The sequence below is a fragment of the Anomalospiza imberbis genome, chromosome 3 (genome assembly GCF_031753505.1).
Source record: "Anomalospiza imberbis isolate Cuckoo-Finch-1a 21T00152 chromosome 3, ASM3175350v1, whole genome shotgun sequence".
Taxonomy (NCBI): domain Eukaryota; kingdom Metazoa; phylum Chordata; class Aves; order Passeriformes; family Viduidae; genus Anomalospiza; species Anomalospiza imberbis.
Genome location: NC_089683.1, coordinates 96,349,110 through 96,368,132, shown reverse-complemented (window position 1 = coordinate 96,368,132; position 19,023 = coordinate 96,349,110). Strand labels below are relative to the sequence as shown.

The window sequence follows — 19,023 nt, the reverse complement described above, 5'->3', positions numbered from 1 at the left end:
TTTTAGCCAACCTGAATAACACCCAGTATTACCAAAACAAAGATAAAATACTCTCAGCTGTAACTTCTGAAGCCTTTTTAAATCCATTTCATTCTTTTTTTCTACTTGTCTGGATCTCCCCTGACTCACATGTGCTCACTCTCCAGCCCCATCTTCACCCCTCCATTATCACAATGAGCTGCTCCCTTGACACTAACTAAAAGGATCAAGATTTTCTTCCAAGAGCATCTAAGAGGTTGGAGGGGAAAGACAATGTCTGAATAATTCTCCTAGGGATTTTTGTGTATTTTCCTCTTGAGAATATATTCTGCATCCCTCAGAGGGGTCTATGCACCCTTTGCTGTCCCAAGCCCTTCCCTTTGGAGAAGCAGCCACCACCCTGGCCATCTGGGAAGGCTCCTGCAGCACACCACAACACTTTGCAGCCATGAGACCTACTGGAGTACACAGGAATATCTCCAAGAAGGCCAGTGGATAAGCTAGCCCAGGCAATATATTTTAAGGTAATCTAGAATCTTTAATAAGGGAAGTCGTATTTTTTCCAAGGAGGCTCATGTGTATCCCAAGCCAGTCAGTTTCTTTTAAGGCTGATACTGTAATGGAGTACAAGTATGTTCATGCTAAATGGAAAATGAAAGGGGACTACCCCACATTTAATGAAACAAAACACAAGTGAGTCAGTCTTTAAATCTTTCACCAGATAATTTCTCTCTCATAATGTGCTCTTTCTATCCACTAATTTGACAGTGTGTTCTTTTAAATGTAGGTATTTGATCAATGTCCCTGGGTAAGCTCATCTGGCTGATGAAACAAAACAGAAATATCTAACGACAACGTCTGGCACAGGTACAAACACAATCAGTATCTCCAATTTATCTTGAGATTGCATGCAAAGTACTCTGAAACAAAAACACACTACAGTTCTTCTATTTTTTTGATGTTGAAAGGTTTTAAAAAGTGTAATCCACATGAAGCTTCTGCATTTCACCAGCCAAGGCTGACTGAAAAGTGTGTACTTTTAGAGGGCAACAGCACTATGTGTTGTTACTGCTAACTTCGTGCAACTATGTAGGGATTGGGGCTTTTTTTACTCTTCCTTATGGAATTCCTGTAAGTGCTTTGCCAAATCCTATGTAATGTTTAATTCATTCAGCTTTCCTTTTCTTCTGTTTCTTACGTGAAGTCATTAAGCTAAAACTTGAAATGGAAACTCATGTATCCACCTAGAAGGCTGAAGAAAAAACCACAAAACAGACCTGAGCAAAGTTAGAACTGTGCATTTGAGGAATGCTGAGGTTATTCTGAATGTTTCCAAACCAGGCACAGTGTTTCTAGTATTTACAACTGCATTTGTGTGCTGTTTTTAGAGAGCACCTAGTGGTTAATGATATGTGTTTTAAGTATTTAGTCAATCACAAACAATAATATATTTCTGAAATTTGTTCCTGTTAGTTCCACCAAATGGATGAAAACAGTAGTAATTTCTATGCCTGGAAGATTCCTACTGGGTAAGGTTATGAACTATCTTCTTGCAAGAAGCACTTTCAGAATACAGAATGTGTGTCAATTATTTTTACTTGGTTACTTTATTTTCAACACAAAGACTTCTAGCAGTTATTCAAGTAGACTGGTTAATCTCTAATCCCTACTATCCTGCAAGTCAAATCATCTACCTCTAGTCTATCTGCCACAGTCCCTTCTACTGCTCAGCTAAGAGGAAAAAAATCTGGTGAACTTCTACATATAGCTCTAGATTCAGTCAAGAGTGAAGAAGAGGTAACATAGGTTTCTTTTTAGGTTTACATCAGCAGAGGCTCTGATGTTATTAGGGAGTGTCTAACTTAGACTGAACAGTGTTTTTGCTTGCTCTAGTATATCAGAGAGAACAATTTCACAGTGCTGTGTAAATGTGCTAGGGAATGTAGAAACACTGAATTAGACACGTGTTCCACTTTCTTTGTGCCTGAATCACCCTTGTCAAGAGCTTCTTTAGAGACATAATAGTGCAATCTGTCATTCACAGAAAGGAACACATGGAGTGTAAAATGCCGTTACTGGAATTTATCAAGAGCAGCTTCCATAACCTGCTACATTGTAAAAATGTTCACATTTTAGCATGCCAACAGAGCTTCAGCATTGATGCCTCCAACAAATAGGAAGCACATGGCATATTAAGCTTTTTCCTCTCAAATCCACAGTTCAGTTTTAGAGGATACACATGAAGAGAAAACCCAGTCATCAACTGCCCAGGGTAGAGGCAAGGCCTTTTCCTGTGTGACTGAAGAGGGGAGTCACATACAGCAAATGGACTTGGCAACTTTCCCTTTTTGTTTCTGGGGTTGAGCAGCCATCAGAAGATACCCAGAAAGTACTGTGATCAGTCAATGACCATCTGTACGTGAAAAAGTACACAATGTCAGAGTGAGGCCAGAAATGGGAAATTTCGTGGGCAGGGTTGTTCAGCCTTTCTCAAAAAAGACACCACTTCAGGTAATCACTTCAGAGAACACTTTGGTTCTCTGAATCAGAGACATATGAAACAGCACTAACAGCATGCTGAATAGTCACATCATTAGAATGAAATAAACCTGCCTTGAACTCGAGTTTAGACTGGATTATAAATCCTGCAGCTTTGCTTGGTTTTGACCCTAATGTATCAATTCAGACTAAACTATATTTGTACACATCCAAAAGGATGAATCTTCTCAATACAAAATTAATATCTGAGTCCATTTCTACAAGGAACTCAAAACACAGACACAAAGGAATGGAAAAAAACCAGTTACCACTGGCTGTTGTGGGATTTGCTGGTGGTTCTCCCATTTTGGGGGGCATATTATTTCTACAGGCAGAAAAGGAACTTGCCTTTCTGATGTAGGTGAGCATGAATGCTTAGTACTTGGCCTTTAGGAAGAGATAAATCGCCCTGTATATGCCATAAATTTTAACTAATGAGAATTTTCTCACTCATTATCTTTCCTAAACTGACACTAGATTAATGTAACGCATGGCAGTAAAGACCATTAAGAGGAGTGCAAAAAACTCCCATGCTACATATCCACGTTTCAAATGTATATTGCAATATATAGTTTCCTGCTGATTTTTCTTCTTCTTCACTGGCCTTCTAGCTCAAGTTGGTATGTTAATGAAGATATTACAGAAAAATTTATTCAGTACTAACTCACTTTCTCACCAAGTTTTTCAACAAACAAGGTGGCAATGAAAGAATTTAAGTTGAACATCAATAAAGAGCATTGCCAGTAACTATACCACAATAGCATGAGCTTCTCAACTCTACTGCATGTTTCATCATTTGTGGAAGAAATAGATCTTATTAGAAATAGATAGAAATAGAAATAGAAATAAATAGATATTCAGAACACTTTGTTTCAGCAAACTTCCCACTGATTTAATGAGAGGATGCAGGGAAGGCTCACACCATATTTATAAAAATATTAAGTCTGGATACTCAGGTGTGTGTGCGTGTGTGCATACATTATATATGTACATGTACAACACATGCAGGCACACAGAGAGAAATCTTTCCTTTATTTTCCTGACTAACTAGTTATTGAATAAAATTGAAGTTTTTTAAGATGTGAAGGCTTGGACTTCTGCAAGAATTTACCCTGGGTTTCAGTTCTGATATTTATCTGATTTTGATTCCCCATGGCTCCCAAATTTCAAATAGCCCCTTCTAATTTACTGGGGATATAAGATGTATCAAGATGAACAAGAGACAGGTCTTCTCAGATATGGGTATTTTGTCTCTATTTTCACTCTTTCCCATTTTTGTTATTAATCTAAATTGGCACTCTAAATGGTCAAATCAAGTACTGCTGGATTTTAGCATAGAAAATACTGGACAGTCTTTCTCAAAGAAGTTCTATCCAACATACAAACTTGTTATTAATGATTATTACTAAATAGAATGTGTTTATTGTAAAGTTTCTCATTAAAAGATAGGATTACTCAAGTTCTAACTTCTAATGGGAGTTTGGAGGGTGAGGGTTGACCTTTGGAAGTAAGGTTATATGGTTCTTTTGATTTGTTTACATGAAACGGGAAGGTTCTGCTGATTATGACAGAAATCTGCACTCTCCTTTTTGTATGTTAATGGAAAGTTTTTAGAAGGAAATATTGAGAGTTCTGTACCGAAAACAGATTTCATAAAACTCTACATTCTTGGCAGACTAGTTAGACATATTTAACTTATGTGTGCCTAATCTGTATTTTTACAGGCTTTCTCTATCCAACAGTTCTGCTAGTTGTACATTAATTCCATGCAGAAACACACACATCTGGGTGTTAACATTTGTACAAGATTTGATTGGTTGCATATTTCCCTATGAATTTTCAGATGTGGGCAAAGAAAATATTATTTCTTGGGGACTATATAAGAAAATAGTTTAAGTCTTCACATGACCTCATAATATTCAGAGTCAGATTATCAACCTGTATCACCACACATTGCACAGTAACTAGTTCATTTAACATATGGCAGGAAAGGTGTCTGCTTCACCAAATTCTATGTATCATGATCATTTAAACTTTGTAACTTCTATAGCACTTAGAAAAGTGCCCTTTGTGCTTAAAATGATTGAGCAAGAACCACATTATGGGTCTCCAGAGATCAAATAAGATTTCTCAGAACCAAAATAAACACTTATGTGTGCTTAATTAATGAAGGTTACATAATATCAACAATATCTCAATGCCTTCAATGTCTTGAAAGACCAGCACAAAGGAAATATACACAAGGAACAAGATCTTGCACTTCTTAGCTGCTTTTAGTATACTCTAAGAGACATAACCAGAGACATAAATGTTCATCTCCTTGTCCCCAAGGAATAAAATCCACTTGAGAGCCATAACTTTATGGTAATTATTAATAATGTGACTTCTATTCCGAAAATGCTTGCTTGACACTGAACAAAAAAGTTTTATGCATTTTTCAGAAACCGTTCCTCCTTGTGACAAAGCTGGTCCCATAATACTGCCAAGATCTGTGCCATCCTAGACTGTCTGCCACTCTGTGTGCCAGATGCCTAACTGGTAGATGCCTGAGAGAGGTTCATCAACAAAATTTCAAACTTTTACTTTCATAAACCTCCTTCTATTTCTTATCTCATGGCAAATCCTCTTTCCCTCCCTTCTTTCAACAGCTTCCAACCCTCCAATAGTCTCTCACCTATCTGAAGACTTCATCTTATTTAAGGCCAGAGATCACTGCAGTCACCCTGGGCTAGGATCCACCAATCCCTGGATCATTTGTGATGCCTACACCCTCTTCTGGGACGTTGATGGGACCAAGCTTGGACCTTTCAGTTTGCATTCTTTGTTCATTCTTTTTGCCCTAATCCTTTAAATTAATGGCCCCACCTTTGTCCTCTATATCCAAATGTCTCAAAGAACAGTTTGATGGATCAAGAAAACCATCTTCAGGCACATCCCTCTCCTTGATATATTCATACCACTCATTCACACCTGCCAGCCACAAATCCAGTTTGGCACTAAGAACATTTCCTTCCCTTACATGTATTAAACATGCTCATTACATTACAGCTTTCACGTTATAATTCACATAACTCACCCAATTACACTTCTTTATTTCCTCGCTTCTTGAAAGCTGAGGCTCACTCCATGATGACTGTAAGGCCCAGTTCTCAGACTTCTTGCATGCCAAATGCTGCTGCTAACCTCCTTCCACTTAAAAATAAACAGGAATATATCACTCTCACCCACAATGGTATTTGCTTCAGGATGCTGATTAAAAAAAAAAAAAAGAGAGAGAGAGAAAAAAAAAATCATCTTATTCTCTAAAATTCTTCCTAGACTTTGTCCAGCTTGTCTCAGGTGCTATTCATTTCTTCCACCACTTGTCTTATATGATTGAAATTAAAAAGAGTTCAAAATTAAGGTAATGTTTGCCAGGTTATATCACTCTGATGTGGTTATCTTACTGTTAAAGAAAAGTTTCAGATTTAAATAAATTACAGTCTGTTTTTCCATGAATTAAAATTAAACAAAAGTTAATTAAAACAGCCAGATTACATAAATACACATAAATTCATGTGTGTGTGTAAGTATTTAATCACTTTAAAAAGTAATTTCCTTATTGTTTTCTACCCAGAGCAGGTAGCAGACAGAAAATTTGTAGTTGCAAAACAATCCCATGCTTTGCAGCTCAGTGTCACTCAATGAAATCTTCAGCCCTATGCCTAGTATCAGCTTCTTCAGCAAGCTGTGGTGTGAATGAAACAACTAAAAATTACTGCAGCAGTGACTATAAACTCTGTTAGAAGAATGAAGAATTTTTCTGTGTCCCAAGATGGTGTGAAGTTTAGTCCCATTTTGCAAAGGTGTTTGAACTATGTCTATTGCAAAGTAAAATAGGGCTGACATTCCCTCTCTGTTCCTGAGGCTAAGTAGCATTTGTCACTAGGTCTTTGGGCCTTTTGGTGCCCCTATAGTTAAAAAAAAAAAAAAAAAAAAAAAAAACAAAACAAAAAAAAAACTATTTCTTGTGAGGTTCTAGTTCTGAGTATCAGAGATAATATAACAGAATGCATTGTAAATTGTTCGAGTGATATTTTCACAACAGGAAGCCAAAGGAGGGAGCAGACGGAGAGCATGGAAAGGATAGCAGAAACTTCTGGAAGAGTGTTGGAGGACTAGAATAGTGCAGGACAGAGGGAGTCAGGTGCCATCTGGTACAACCAAAGTTGTGCCTGGGTGCATGGTAGCAGCCAAATGGTGTGCTTCGCTCATGCCCTGTCCTCGTACTGTGTAGCATCAGTGTGTGCTGCCATCAGTATCTGCTTCCAGGGAAGATTTTGTGCCCTTTTGCACTTTCTGCACACATGACTTGGCTGCTGGAGGAAATATGATGGGGGTATGGTACTCCAGCAGCGCACAATTTCAGTCCTGCCTGCTGAAGTGACTAAACTGACTGAAACCAATTCAGTGTTCACTGGGTTGGCCTTTTCTATGTCTTAAATAAGCAATAAAGTCAATCTAAGTCTAGTAATAAAGTCCTTGTTTATATGGAAAATAAAACTGATGAAAAAAAAGAAAGGAATGAAAAGGGATACTTCTTTGTGAAGTAAAAGGTCCCCAGTGTATTTGAGCTGATTCAAGAACCTATGAAATAAAGTGGAGAAGACATCAAAGGACAGAGTCAGAACTAACTCAGCAAGAAGGAGGTTGAAACAAACCATAGAGGAAAATACAGAGCACTGTCACATTCAGAAGTAGCAAATTTTCCACAGGAAAGTTGATCAGTTTTAAACTGATGTTATATGAACTACCTAGTTTTCCACAAAGCTGCTCCTGTAGTTTTGATCTGTACACAAAACTTCTCAGAAAAATTGCAAGGCATCACAAGCAACTAAATTGCACTTCCTAGTTTCTGCAAATAAGGCAATTTACTTATTTATTACAAAAGCTATTTGGAGTTGTAACGAGCTGAATGCATTCTGAAATTCTATTAATTTTCCCTTACAACAAATAATTGTTTTAGTTTTAATTTATACCATCTCATTTGTTTTTATTTTTTTCCAATGGTAAATCATATTAAATGGTAAATCAATTATTTAAAAGGGAAAAAAATCCCAAAACTGTACAAACAGCAGCTAAATCCATCAGTATTTGACATTAATATCTGTGTGTTACTTGCTAACACTACATTTCAGCTTGCCTCAATCTTGCAGAATTTAAAAGATGGATGTTTATGAGCATATTAAATAGCACAGACCATGGAAGATCTTACTCAAGCTCTTTCTACAGTGAAGGGGAAAAAAGTCTACATGTCTGTGCGTAGTGCTTTGTCCCTAAATGTTGGCAAGGATACCAGTGTCTGGGGTTTTAGAGGTTGTTCTTCCTTCCCTTACCATGAATACAGAAGAAGAAGGACCCCCAAAATCCTCTTGTATCATTGTGCACCAAGAAGGGGACATGAATTCTCTCACTTGCAGGTAAGCAGGATAGTTGGTGGCTGCTGCTAAGATAAGGGATTTCTTGTCATGGCGATGACATCTGTGAATCACCTTTGACAGACTGTGGAAGACTTTACCAGGCTTAATCTATCTGGAAGACTAAAGGATGTTAAGGACGAGCCTTGTTTCCTCTCAGCAGCCATGGGAGCTGAGTATTAGAGCCCTCTAGTGAGGTTTCTCGGAGTGAATCCCCGCCTCCAGCCCGCTGGGCCGAAGGAGTCCCTTTCCTTCCTCGGAGAGAACCGAAATTCCCTTTGGTTCCGCAGGACATGGCCCGAGGTTTGCTCCCTTTGGGAAAAGGCCCCGCGGGAGCGCGGGTTCACCTGCGCCGCCGCCACCTGAGCGCCCCAGAGTCGCCGGCGGCGCCCCTGGCCCGGCACCTCCCGGCCGCCGCTGCTGCTGCTGCACGAAGGGTGCCTGTGCTCGGCCCACGCGGCGGGGATCGCGCACCCACGGAGCCACAGGACTGTGGCCGAGCCCCCGGAGCTGTCTGCTGCCTGGAGAGGGAAGGCAGGAGGGAAGGGAGGGCACCCTTTTCCTAAAAATACTCCCCGGTCAAATCCCTGTGAACCAGGAATGGAGATGGTAACAAAAATGCCTTGAATCGGTAGAAACAGTGAACAATCTTCGTGCTTTCCTCATCATCTTGGAATAATCAGCGGAATTAACTGAGGTCGAGGAAACAGGCTCTTGGGTTAGTTGTGGGAGGCTGTGAGAATAGGGGGCAGCCATTAAAAGAAACATGATCGCTATTCATCAACTCGGAAGAGGGGAAAGGAGGAGGGAAAAAAAAGAGACCTTCGTGGCTGGAGTTCATACCAACCTGGTCTATCTCTGATCAAGAAGATCCCTGGAAACAAGAAGTTTACAAATATTGTCAAATTGATGCTTGTAGTGTGATTTAAGTTGTCAATCCCGCAGAAGCCCACCAGAAGTTTAGATTCAATACCCTGCATTTCTGGCTAGTTATTGCCAATCCCCTAAGGCAGAAAGCGCTCTCTCTCTCTTTATTTTAACCATATGTGCCTTTTGTTGTTGTTGTTGTCTTGTCTGTTAGCTGTACACTGTGTGCCGAGAGAGTCCCCTCGTGCCGCGGAGCATTTGAGGCGGTCCCTGCAGCCGGGAATGGGGCGGGGGCTGGGTGGGCACCGACCCGAGCCCCCCTTCTGTTTCCCCCGGTCCTCCCCGCAGTCGTCTGTGGACTCCGCGGGATCTGTGGGAACACCCCAAATAAATATCCGTGCTGGAGCTGACGGCCAGGAGGGTGCTGATGGCAGAACTGGGTGAAAACTCTCAGCCCTCGCCCGAGATTGAGAAAGAATAATATAAAAGTAATCAGAACCGGCCGCATTAATCGGCTGGGGGGGCTATCGTGTTTCGTGGGGAGCTCGGGAGGTTACAGCGCCTTGAGCTGGGGACACAGTGCCGCCCCCGGAGTCCCATTTCACGGGGGGGCGGCCGGGGGGCGGGGGCGGGAAGGTTCACCGAGGCCGACTCAGTCACGTCCCATCAGGCCCCCATCTCCTGATTAATACATCTCTTTCGAAGATGTTACTCGAGCATCTCAAGTCCAGCCGGCCGGGAAACCGGCTCTGCGCTGGAGCGGGGCGGCTCCGTGCGGCGCAGGCTCCGCTCCCGTCGGCTCCCAGCAGAGTCCCCCAGTCCCCAGCACCCCGCTCCGCGCCCCGCACCCACCAGCGCTCTCTTTCAGCGGAGTTTGTTAGCATAATCGAGTTACCCGCTACATATCTGAAATCCTTGACCCGTCCCCTTGAGGAACGGTGCATTGCGCGCAGGAAAAGCTTTGAATTATTCCTTTCTCCCCAAATCAGGGAACAACAAGCAATTGTTGTTTGTCTTAATTTAGTTGTGTGCAGTGATCATCTGCCGTGCTTTCTTTTTTCAGTCGAAACAGGAATTTAGTGCCATCTCTGATGGGATAGATTCGGGTTTTAAACAAAACTGAAAAATAAATAAAAGCGTGAATAAATAACGTGAGGGCAGGGGGAATAACCCGCGAATCCGGGCTGCAAAATTGCCTCCGGGAATCCCGGGTGAGCTTTGGCTGCCTAAAGAAGCCACGGGAAAACTTGTGAGCCCGGCGAGACTGAGCTAAGCCCAGGGTTGGATGGTATGAGGCAGGTAGGCCCAGTATCGCGGCAAAGGTCGCTATGCCACCTTTAAAAGAAAAAGAATATAAAAGAAAAACCTAGCCGAAGTAGCAGCTTCATTGCGGCAGGCTTTTGCTCTCGGTAAACCCCACAGGTTTTAAGGGGAAAGCATATTGCAGTCCCGCCAAAAGGAAAGAAATAATTTTTTAAAAATTGTAAAATAAAGGAAGGAAAGAAAAAAAGAAACGAAAACGTAGAGTTGTCTGTCATTTTGGTTGCTCTCCCTACAGTCCTCGCCACGGTAGTGGACATCTGCGGGGAAATGTGTTTCTTTCTGGCATGTGGAAGTTGCGGGGTTTACAATTTTTTCGCTACCCCTGCCGATAAAAGCGCCCTAGGAAGTGGTCCTGTCTCCCTGCCGAGCCCACGGCTGGCTGGCAGGAGCGGACGTGTCCACAGCCCCGTGAGAGCGGGTGACAGGTTTGTCCCGAGCCCAAGTCGGTGAAAAGGATGAAGGGCTCCGCAAAAGCAGCCGTCGAAGAGGCTGGGGAAAGGCGTCGGGCAGCTTGGGTGAATCGGCTCCTGTGTTTAACAGGAACGATGCGGGCTTGCAGCCTCCCATACAGGCTGTTGTCTACAAAGGGAGGGTGAAGGCAGAGCCGAAAAGGCGATTTCCAGATAACTGCAGCTCTACTTTGGCACTCACTCGGGGGCACGGAGCAGCTCCATGCAAGGAAAGGCTCCTCGGAAGAAAACCACCCATCCACACCCCGTTCCTCAGCCAGACTGTGTCACAGCTAATGAAAGGAGCGTCGCAATAAAAACCACCTTTTTATTTCACTCATGTTTCCCAAAAATTGTGTTGACACTGATGGCCTCGCACGCTGCTGCGCCGAGGGGTGAGGCTCTTACCGAGTGGGCCTCGGCAAAGTGACAGCCGGGCCCGCAGCTGGTGAAACCCCGGCCTTCGCCGCCCGGCGGCGGCGGAGCCGAGCGAAAATTTGGGTCGGCTCAGCTAAAACTTTCCACGACAGCTAAACGGGAGACAACTGGCAGTAGCCAGGCGAAACCATCTCGTCGGTCCAGGGGCAAATGTGAGCAGGCGATTCACTCCTCCTGCCCTGAAATATAATGTCAGGGAACGAGAGCCTTCGCAAATGCCAAAAAATTGCTCCTCTCCCGAGCGCCTATTTCGCTCGCAAGGCACTACAATGCGATTCGCTCCGCGCCGCGGCTGTGTAGCCAGTATCTGCTCTGACTTCTAGCACGTAGGAAAATGTTTCTCTTTCCCTAAAGATAAAAGCAGTTACGCAGAATTTGGATCCAGATGTCACTAATTTACGATTGCTCTAGGACGCAAGCTGATACAGGGTGCCCAGGAAGGGGGTAGCCCTGCCTCTGCCCAGCTCTCCGGGAAGTGAACCTACGTTACATGCAAGCTGCAGCCCGGCTAAGGCAGCCTAAAGTGAAAGCGCCTACGGAGGAGCTGGAGTGTAAACTCTGTACTCACATTTTAGGGTTCTAAGAAGTCTCTTTTTCAGGTCTAAACCTATGCAACAGGTTTTGACATCTCCTTTCCAGCTAGGGCTAACAGCTGCTCCCGTTCAGATTTAACCACTGTGGTTGTGAGATAGAAAGAGAGGAAGAGGAGTCAGGTACATCACTAATAAACGTGGGGCGACCGAGCGTGGTAGCATGGAGGCGGGAGACACAGCTCAGACCTCGCTAGCACTTTTCATTATTTCCACGGTCCCCATTGCGGGAGGGAGCGGAAGGCACACGGTGTGTGCGCGCAGAGGTCGGGGACGGGAGAGGGGATTTGTGGTTTTGTTGCCTTTTCTGCTCAGAGCAACCATTGAAGTGGCACGGTTGTACCGTCCCGCCGCTGTTGGCTACAGCTGCGGCTATGAACTATCCAGCCGCTTAGGTTGGCTAGGAAGCGCTGGGATCGGGATGCTTTCGTTTACAAACAAGCACAGTTTGAATCCTGCAGAGATCGGCCGGAATCGAGGCACTAAGCGGTTGAGAGCTCATTTTGTAAAAGAACAGGGGGAGCATAAAGCGAGGGGACTTTACCGACCTGTCACCAACATGCTCGATTTTGTTTTAAACGAATTTGAGCTGTCCTTTTCTCCACCTGAAAAAGAAGCCTCTATTTTCCGTCCCCGGAGGATCTAGGGCAGGAACCGCCCGCTTGCCACTGCTTCCTTATGACAGCACTCGTGAAAAGGCCGGACGGACAGGTAGGAGGACAACGCAGCTTCCACAGCGGAGTGCACTCGAGAAAGTACGAGCATACGCCGCGGATATACACAGGCGTTCGGACATGCTGGGAGCTGGACACGGTTGATCTGCTGCCCCCCTACCCCGCCCTCTTCCTCCTCCTCCTCCTCCTCCTCCTCCTCCTCCTGCCTCCCTCCCCCGCCGCATTTCCCCCGGCCGCAGCCCTGGCGCGGCTCCTCGCCGGGAGCCGCCGCCGCCGGGAGCCACCGGGCTGCGCGCCGCCGCCCCAGCCTCGCCTTCCCCCGGGGAGAGCCGCTGAGCCCGCTCGGGCCGGCACGGAGGCTCGGTCCGTCGGCCGCGGAGGCTCAGGCTGCGAGGTGGTGAGCCGCAGTCCGGTGTCTTGTGGCTTCGCTAAATCCCTGACGCGCCGGGGCGGCTAAAAGGGTACCGTGGCAGGAGCCCACAATCGCAGAGACCTCTCTGTCAGGACTGCAAATACCGTAGAAGGAGCTTGTGGAATTAATTATTATTTCTCAGCAAAAGGGGAACATAACAGGCCATGGAAACTACCCTGAGTTTGTGGCCGGGAGGCTCTTCCCGAGTGCCCTCACCTGGGCGATTCCCGGCGCCAGCCTCCGCCCCGGCGGTCCCCTTTGGCCGCCACCCCGTGCGCCGCTCCCGAGGAGTCATCGCGGCTCCCTACAACCGCTCATCGCACCCTCTCACTCGACATTGCAGCTTGCACGACCTCTCTCCCTCGCCTTTCACTTTGTGTAGACCGACAAGGGACGGGAAATTATGCGGGTCCCTGCCCCGCAGAGTCGGTAAATTTAAAACGCAGTGTGCAAAGGGCACGCGTGGGTGATAAGGGTCCGTTTAATCAAGCAAAGTGTTTCTAACTTTTACACTCTTACACGTGTTCCTCTCCTGGATGAAACACCCCGACACATTCTGGAAATCCAGTATAAGTAAATGTCCGGCGTCCAGTAATCACAAATGCCAGCGCCCTTCACGCCGGAACGTGGTGGGGCATGGCCAGCGATTCATGGAGAGGCAATCCCTCTCCGGCCCCGTATCATCGTGCCTTCTTCTCGCTCCCGGGCAGGTACGAGAAACGTGTAATGGGATCCCAGGTCACGAACAGGGTCTCCATTGTACATGAGAGGCCCCTTCCTTATAAAACTCTCCAACAGTGGTTACTGGGCGCTGGGGAGAGGGGCTATAAGGGAACGCTTTTAGAAAGAAAAAAAATTTTCTGCAAGGGCCGGAGACGGGCTTTTCCTGCCACCGCAGCCGCGGGTGCCAGAGACGGCAGAGCCTGCTGTCGGTCCGGAGCGGTAGGGACGGGATGGGGCTACGGGATCCAGACGGGACGGCGGGGCCCGGCCGAGACAGCGGCTCCGTCCCGCCGCGCCGCAGTGCCCCGCGGCGAGGAGCAGGGGCCCGGGCTCCGCGCTCCCCCTCTCCCCCGACGGGCGCCTGCAGCGTCAATCACGACGGAAATTTCTCCCTCGCTAGCTAATATCTCAGCTCTCAGGGCCGCCTCTGAGTGGATCTGAGCAATCTGTCAACCCAGCCGGGGAGTCACCTCAAAACAGATCGGGTTACCCCTGATTGACAGCGTCACCATGGCAAATAATTTGACTAAAACTATTGTCTTCTCCTGGCAGTCCCCGGGTCAGATAACCGGACCAATCACAGCGCGGATAATCACTTTTCATGCCAGCTTAGAATAATATTATTAAAAAAAAAAAAAAAAAAAAAAAGGGGAGAGAGAGAAAGGGGGGAAAACTCCGAGAGGGAGAGAGGAGCGAGTGAGCAGGGCTTTACCACTATATTATGTGGGATCTGGCGGTGGGGGGTGGGGGGGAAGCAGGGAGATCCCAAACCGGCGGCCGAGGGGGGTGGGGGTGTGAGAGCCGCGGCCGCTGCGAGCGCTGCAGATAGAAGACAAAAGAGGCACGAAGTTACTCTCGCAACTTGGACTTACAAAAACGAGGCGGCGGCCGGGGAGAAAAGCCGCCCGCGCTCGGGCTCTCGAGACTTTTTTCGTCGCTCTTCGCATTTTTTCCCCGGCTCCCGCGACCGCCCCGGGGCCGGGCGCCGCCGATGGCCGCGGCCCCCCGCGCCCGGCCGTGACGCCCAAGCGGGCCCTGCCGGGCGCCGCCGCCCCGGGGCCGGCCCCGCATGCCGGGCGCTGCCCGCCGCCCCGCGCCGCTCCCCTCTATGCGGCCGTAGGGCGCGCGGCGCGGCAGGGCTCACCATGTCGATGCTCCCGACTTTTGGCTTCACCCAAGAGCAAGTGGCCTGCGTCTGCGAGGTGCTCCAGCAAGGCGGCAACATCGAGCGGCTGGGGCGGTTCCTCTGGTCCCTCCCTGCCTGCGAGCACCTCCACAAGAACGAGAGCGTCCTGAAGGCCAAGGCGGTGGTGGCCTTCCACCGGGGCAACTTCCGCGAGCTCTACAAGATCCTGGAGAGCCACCAGTTCTCGGCGCACAACCACCCCAAGCTGCAGCAGCTCTGGCTGAAGGCGCACTACATCGAGGCGGAGAAGCTGCGGGGGCGACCCCTAGGGGCGGTGGGCAAGTACCGGGTGCGCCGCAAGTTCCCGCTGCCCCGCTCCATCTGGGACGGCGAGGAGACCAGCTACTGCTTCAAGGAGAAGAGCCGCAGCGTCCTCCGAGAGTGGTACGCCCACAACCCCTACCCGTCCCCCCGCGAGAAGCGGGAGCTGGCCGAGGCCACCGGCCTCACCACCACCCAGGTCAGCAACTGGTTCAAGAACCGCCGGCAGCGGGACCGCGCCGCCGAGGCCAAGGAAAGGTACGGCTTCCCACGGCTTTCCCCCGGCGCCCGCGGCTCCCCGACCCCGCTGCTCACCCCGAGTCTCTCTATTTGCCCTGGCCCCGGCTGCGGAAGGCCCGCCGGGAGGGGATGGGGGCTCTCCGCCTCGGGGGCGCCCAGAGAACCAGAGGCGAGCGGGCTGGGCGCTCGGTGAAGGCGTCTGTGCACCAAAAGTAGCCCCGAGAGAGGCGGCCGAGACCCGTTCCCCGCCGACACCCCACTCCCCGTGCAGCCGGCGCGGCGGCCCCGGGGCAGCCCCGGCTGCCAGGGACGCTTCACACGGCCTGCGGCGACTCCTGGTTAAGCAGCGCTGCCGCCTCCTCTCCGTCGCAACCCGGCGTGGAGCCCAGCCAGGAGCCGTGGCCGGAGGTGTCCGTGCGGGTCCGCGGCCCGTCGGGAGAGGCCGGCGGCGGCGGGGCCCAAAGGCAATGGCTCTGCGCCCCGCACAGCTCAGAGCGTGTCCTTGAGGGTTCCCCGATGCAGAAATGGGTAGCCGGGGGGCAGCCGGCAATGCGTGGGTCTGAACCTTGGTAGCAAATGTGTCCTCTGTCCCGGGCTCCTGGCGTGCGGCAGGAGACCTGGACAAGGACTGAGTGGAGCAACTTCCTGCCTCGCTCATGACCTTGCAGTTCTTATTCGTTACCCAGCAAGGTGCTCGTGAACGCAAGTCAATAGGTGTGTGTTCTTAGGCCGAATATGATTCTGCATCTGTGTTTTTCACGTTAAGTGGAGGGAAGGGACCATTAGTCGCCGGGAAGAGGTCAGTGCCTACATCCCTGGCTATTCCGGATGATTTTTCCACCAGCAGTCCCTGTGCCTTAGGAAGACGGTTCGAAGAAGTAAAAAGGGTCCTCTTGCCGCGTTCACTAGCTCACTGAACTGCCCAGTCCGTACGGGCAATCGTATAATCTTATGATCTGCGCGGGTAATTAGCGGATCAAAATCCTGTAGATCCGTGCCTCCGAGGAGAATTCTTTCTATCCTTGGTTTCTGTCAACCGTGTTTTGGAAAAAGGCAGCGCCGCGGCCGCACTGCCGTGCAGCCCCGCAGATTCGGGCACAGATTTGCTCTATTCATTTCCCGAAACTGTGCTAGCGCTTTAATTTTCCTTCAAATCCTTACAAGTGTTGGCTTTATGAGATGTTAGAGGTCCTTTTTATTGCTGATAGCAGGGACTCACCTTCAAATATCCAAAGGAAATGAAGGTTACACTTATTCAATTCCTTTTTTTTTTTTTTCCGAGGAATTAAATTTTAAGGGTCTCCAGAGACAAATAATATTTTTGACATTGAAAAATACACTCAACCTAATATTACACTCCAGGCGTTGGAAAACAGACCGTTCATGTGATTGCCATCCACTCAAGGAAACCTGTTCAAACAGAGCTTTCTTGTCTATTTTTATTTTTTTGGCACTAAGTGTCTCCAGCCACATCATGCAGCCCTTAGTGAGAAAAACCCGTCAGTGCAATAGCTTAACTTCTCTCGACCAAATCCTGCAGGATAGAGCCCCTCTGCCAGATAGTGTGTTACAAAACTTCCGCAGAAGCTTTTAAATAGGCTTGCACTGCCTTCAGTAGTTCAGGCAGAACGGTGTCCAAAGTATTTCTACGAGGGTTATGCAGGCCGTGTAAGTCTTGCCTAGACGGCAACCCCGACCCCTTCGTCACTCACATTACCGAAAAAAAACCCCATATATAGATATATAAATATATAGAATATATCTGCAAAGGCTTGGCCCGCCTCCAGCGATTTCTTGGTATTTACCCGGTGATGAATTTCGAAACTATGTCCTGCCTTTCCGAGCTTTTGTCGGCAGGCGCACCGGTGGTGCTGGCTGCCCCCGCCGCGGAGCCGTGCAAGGGCCATCCTGGCTGCGCCCCCGCCGCTCCAGGAGGGGACGGAGGAGCAGCGGCGTGCGTGCGGAGCATTTCCCGAGAGGGCCGGGGAAAGCAGCGAGTTAATTCTGTTCACTTTCCATATCGTCCATATTGGGCTATGTTTTGAGCTTGAAGCTTAGGGCGAGGGGAAAGAAACCCATGTCCAGTTACTTAAGCAAAAGACTTTCCCTCCTGATGTGAGCCCGGGAGGCTGTTCTGCTGCATGGAGCCATCCTGCCTGCAGCTCTCCGGGCTTTGGCCTTCTCAGGAGAAATTATGGCTGAGCATCTCTTCAGCTCCTACAGCAGTTTTAAAGTTAAGAAGTTTTTTTTTTAATGTCTACTTTTTTTAATAAAGTCTTCCTCCCTTCCCTTCCGCCCCCTTCCTCACGCTGTGCAAACTCTTCGGACACAGAAAATTACGGTTTGGCAAAGTGACACTTTCCGCTGGGCTGGTGGGAGACTGTTTACAAGCTCAGCGGACCTTAGACCTAAGTGCCAGATGAAGAGGCCTTGGAGGTTGGCAGAGTTTTTAAACCTACAGTTTTTGCACTCCCCTCCGCTCGCTGCTCCCCGGAGCCAGCTCCCCGCCGTCCCCACTCCCGAGGTACGCACCCCAGAGCGACGGCCACATGGTGATTTCCCTCCCTCTTTTGTGTTTCCTATAGGGAAAACAACGAGAATTCCAACTCCAACAGCCACAACCCGCTCTCGGCGTCTATGAACGGGAATAAGACAGTTTTGGGGAGCTCAGAGGACGAGAAGACGCCGTCAGGGACCCCGGATCACACCTCCTCCAGCCCCGCGCTGCTGCTCAGCTCCAACCCCGGGCTGCAGCCCCTGCACGGCCTGGGCCACCCCCAGGGCCCCAGCGCCATCCCCGTGCCCAGCGGCGACCCCATGCACCACCACAGCTTGCAGGACTCCATTCTCAACCCCATGTCATCTAACTTGGTCGATCTGGGCTCTTAAAACCGTGTAGATGCTCACTTCTTCGCGCCAGCCCTCCTTCCCTCAATTTTTCGTATTTTTTTTCTTTTTTCCTTAATCTTACCAGGGACTTTGAAGCAATGACAAACACCTTAGTGGAAGTGTTGTGCCCTTTGGCAGCAGGCTGGCTGCAGGTTTGCAAGGTAGTGGACTCTGCTGTGGGTAGCTGATATTGTGAAAAACCTTAAGGGTTGCTTACAGGCGTTTTCAGGCGTGTAAGGACTGTTGGAGCCGTGATTTTCACGGCAGGCTGTAAGGCTGATCGGTGTAGCAGCTCGTTCCAGCCTTAACTTCACAAATCTCTCAGTGTTGTCACTCGATCGGGCCGGTCTGTATGGGAAGAGGCACATTGTAATTTTTTTTTTTTTTTTTTGGGGGGGGGTGGGGAAGAAAGGGGAACGCAAGGCCGCTCTTGCCATGCCTGTTTGAAAGTTACACATCGCTCCCGTTATTCTATTATAGTTATGTATCCGTGGCAGGTGTACGATGTACAATTCCAACTAAGAATACAAAAGCTGTAGTCAAGATATAGCAGCAACACGCGCTCTAGGCAGACTCTGTAACCTTCTTGTAGCTGATGCTATGCAGAGAGACAGCTTCTTTGGCCTTGTCCATGTGGTGCTTTCGCCATTTGCTGGGTGGGAAAGGAAGTGATGGCCCGGCTCTGGCCCAAAGGAAGGCAGAGGTAGATTTTCCACTCGGTGTGCAACGCGGGCTGGAACGGGCTTTAAAAGGAAAACAGGAATTGCTGCTCAAGTTTAGACCTAAACGACAGTATCAACTGCAAGTCATTCACCTTAGTTTTGTTTATTGTTTATATTATGTGAATACATTCTTTGGAAAAAATTTCTGCTTTTATTTTATAATAAAATTTAGAAATCTAGCTTGGCATATGGCTGCTTCACTCGCCCGCGGGGTGTTTTCGGGCTCAGTCCTGAGAGGGGCAGGGCGGGCGTCCTAATGGGGACGCCGGGGAAGGC

At 48.3% G+C, this 19,023-nt stretch overlaps 1 protein-coding gene across 1 annotated transcript; it reads left to right on the top strand.

The window, feature by feature from the left end:
- Positions 1-14,109: 14,109 nt before the first annotated feature.
- On the top strand, positions 14,110-18,163 carry SIX2 (SIX homeobox 2). Its single transcript, XM_068185885.1, has 2 exons — positions 14,110-15,154; positions 17,722-18,163. The coding sequence occupies exons 1-2, from the start codon at positions 14,595-14,597 to the stop codon at positions 18,023-18,025; spliced, it is 864 nt and encodes a 287-aa protein (XP_068041986.1). The 5' UTR covers positions 14,110-14,594; the 3' UTR covers positions 18,026-18,163.
- Positions 18,164-19,023: the final 860 nt, after the last annotated feature.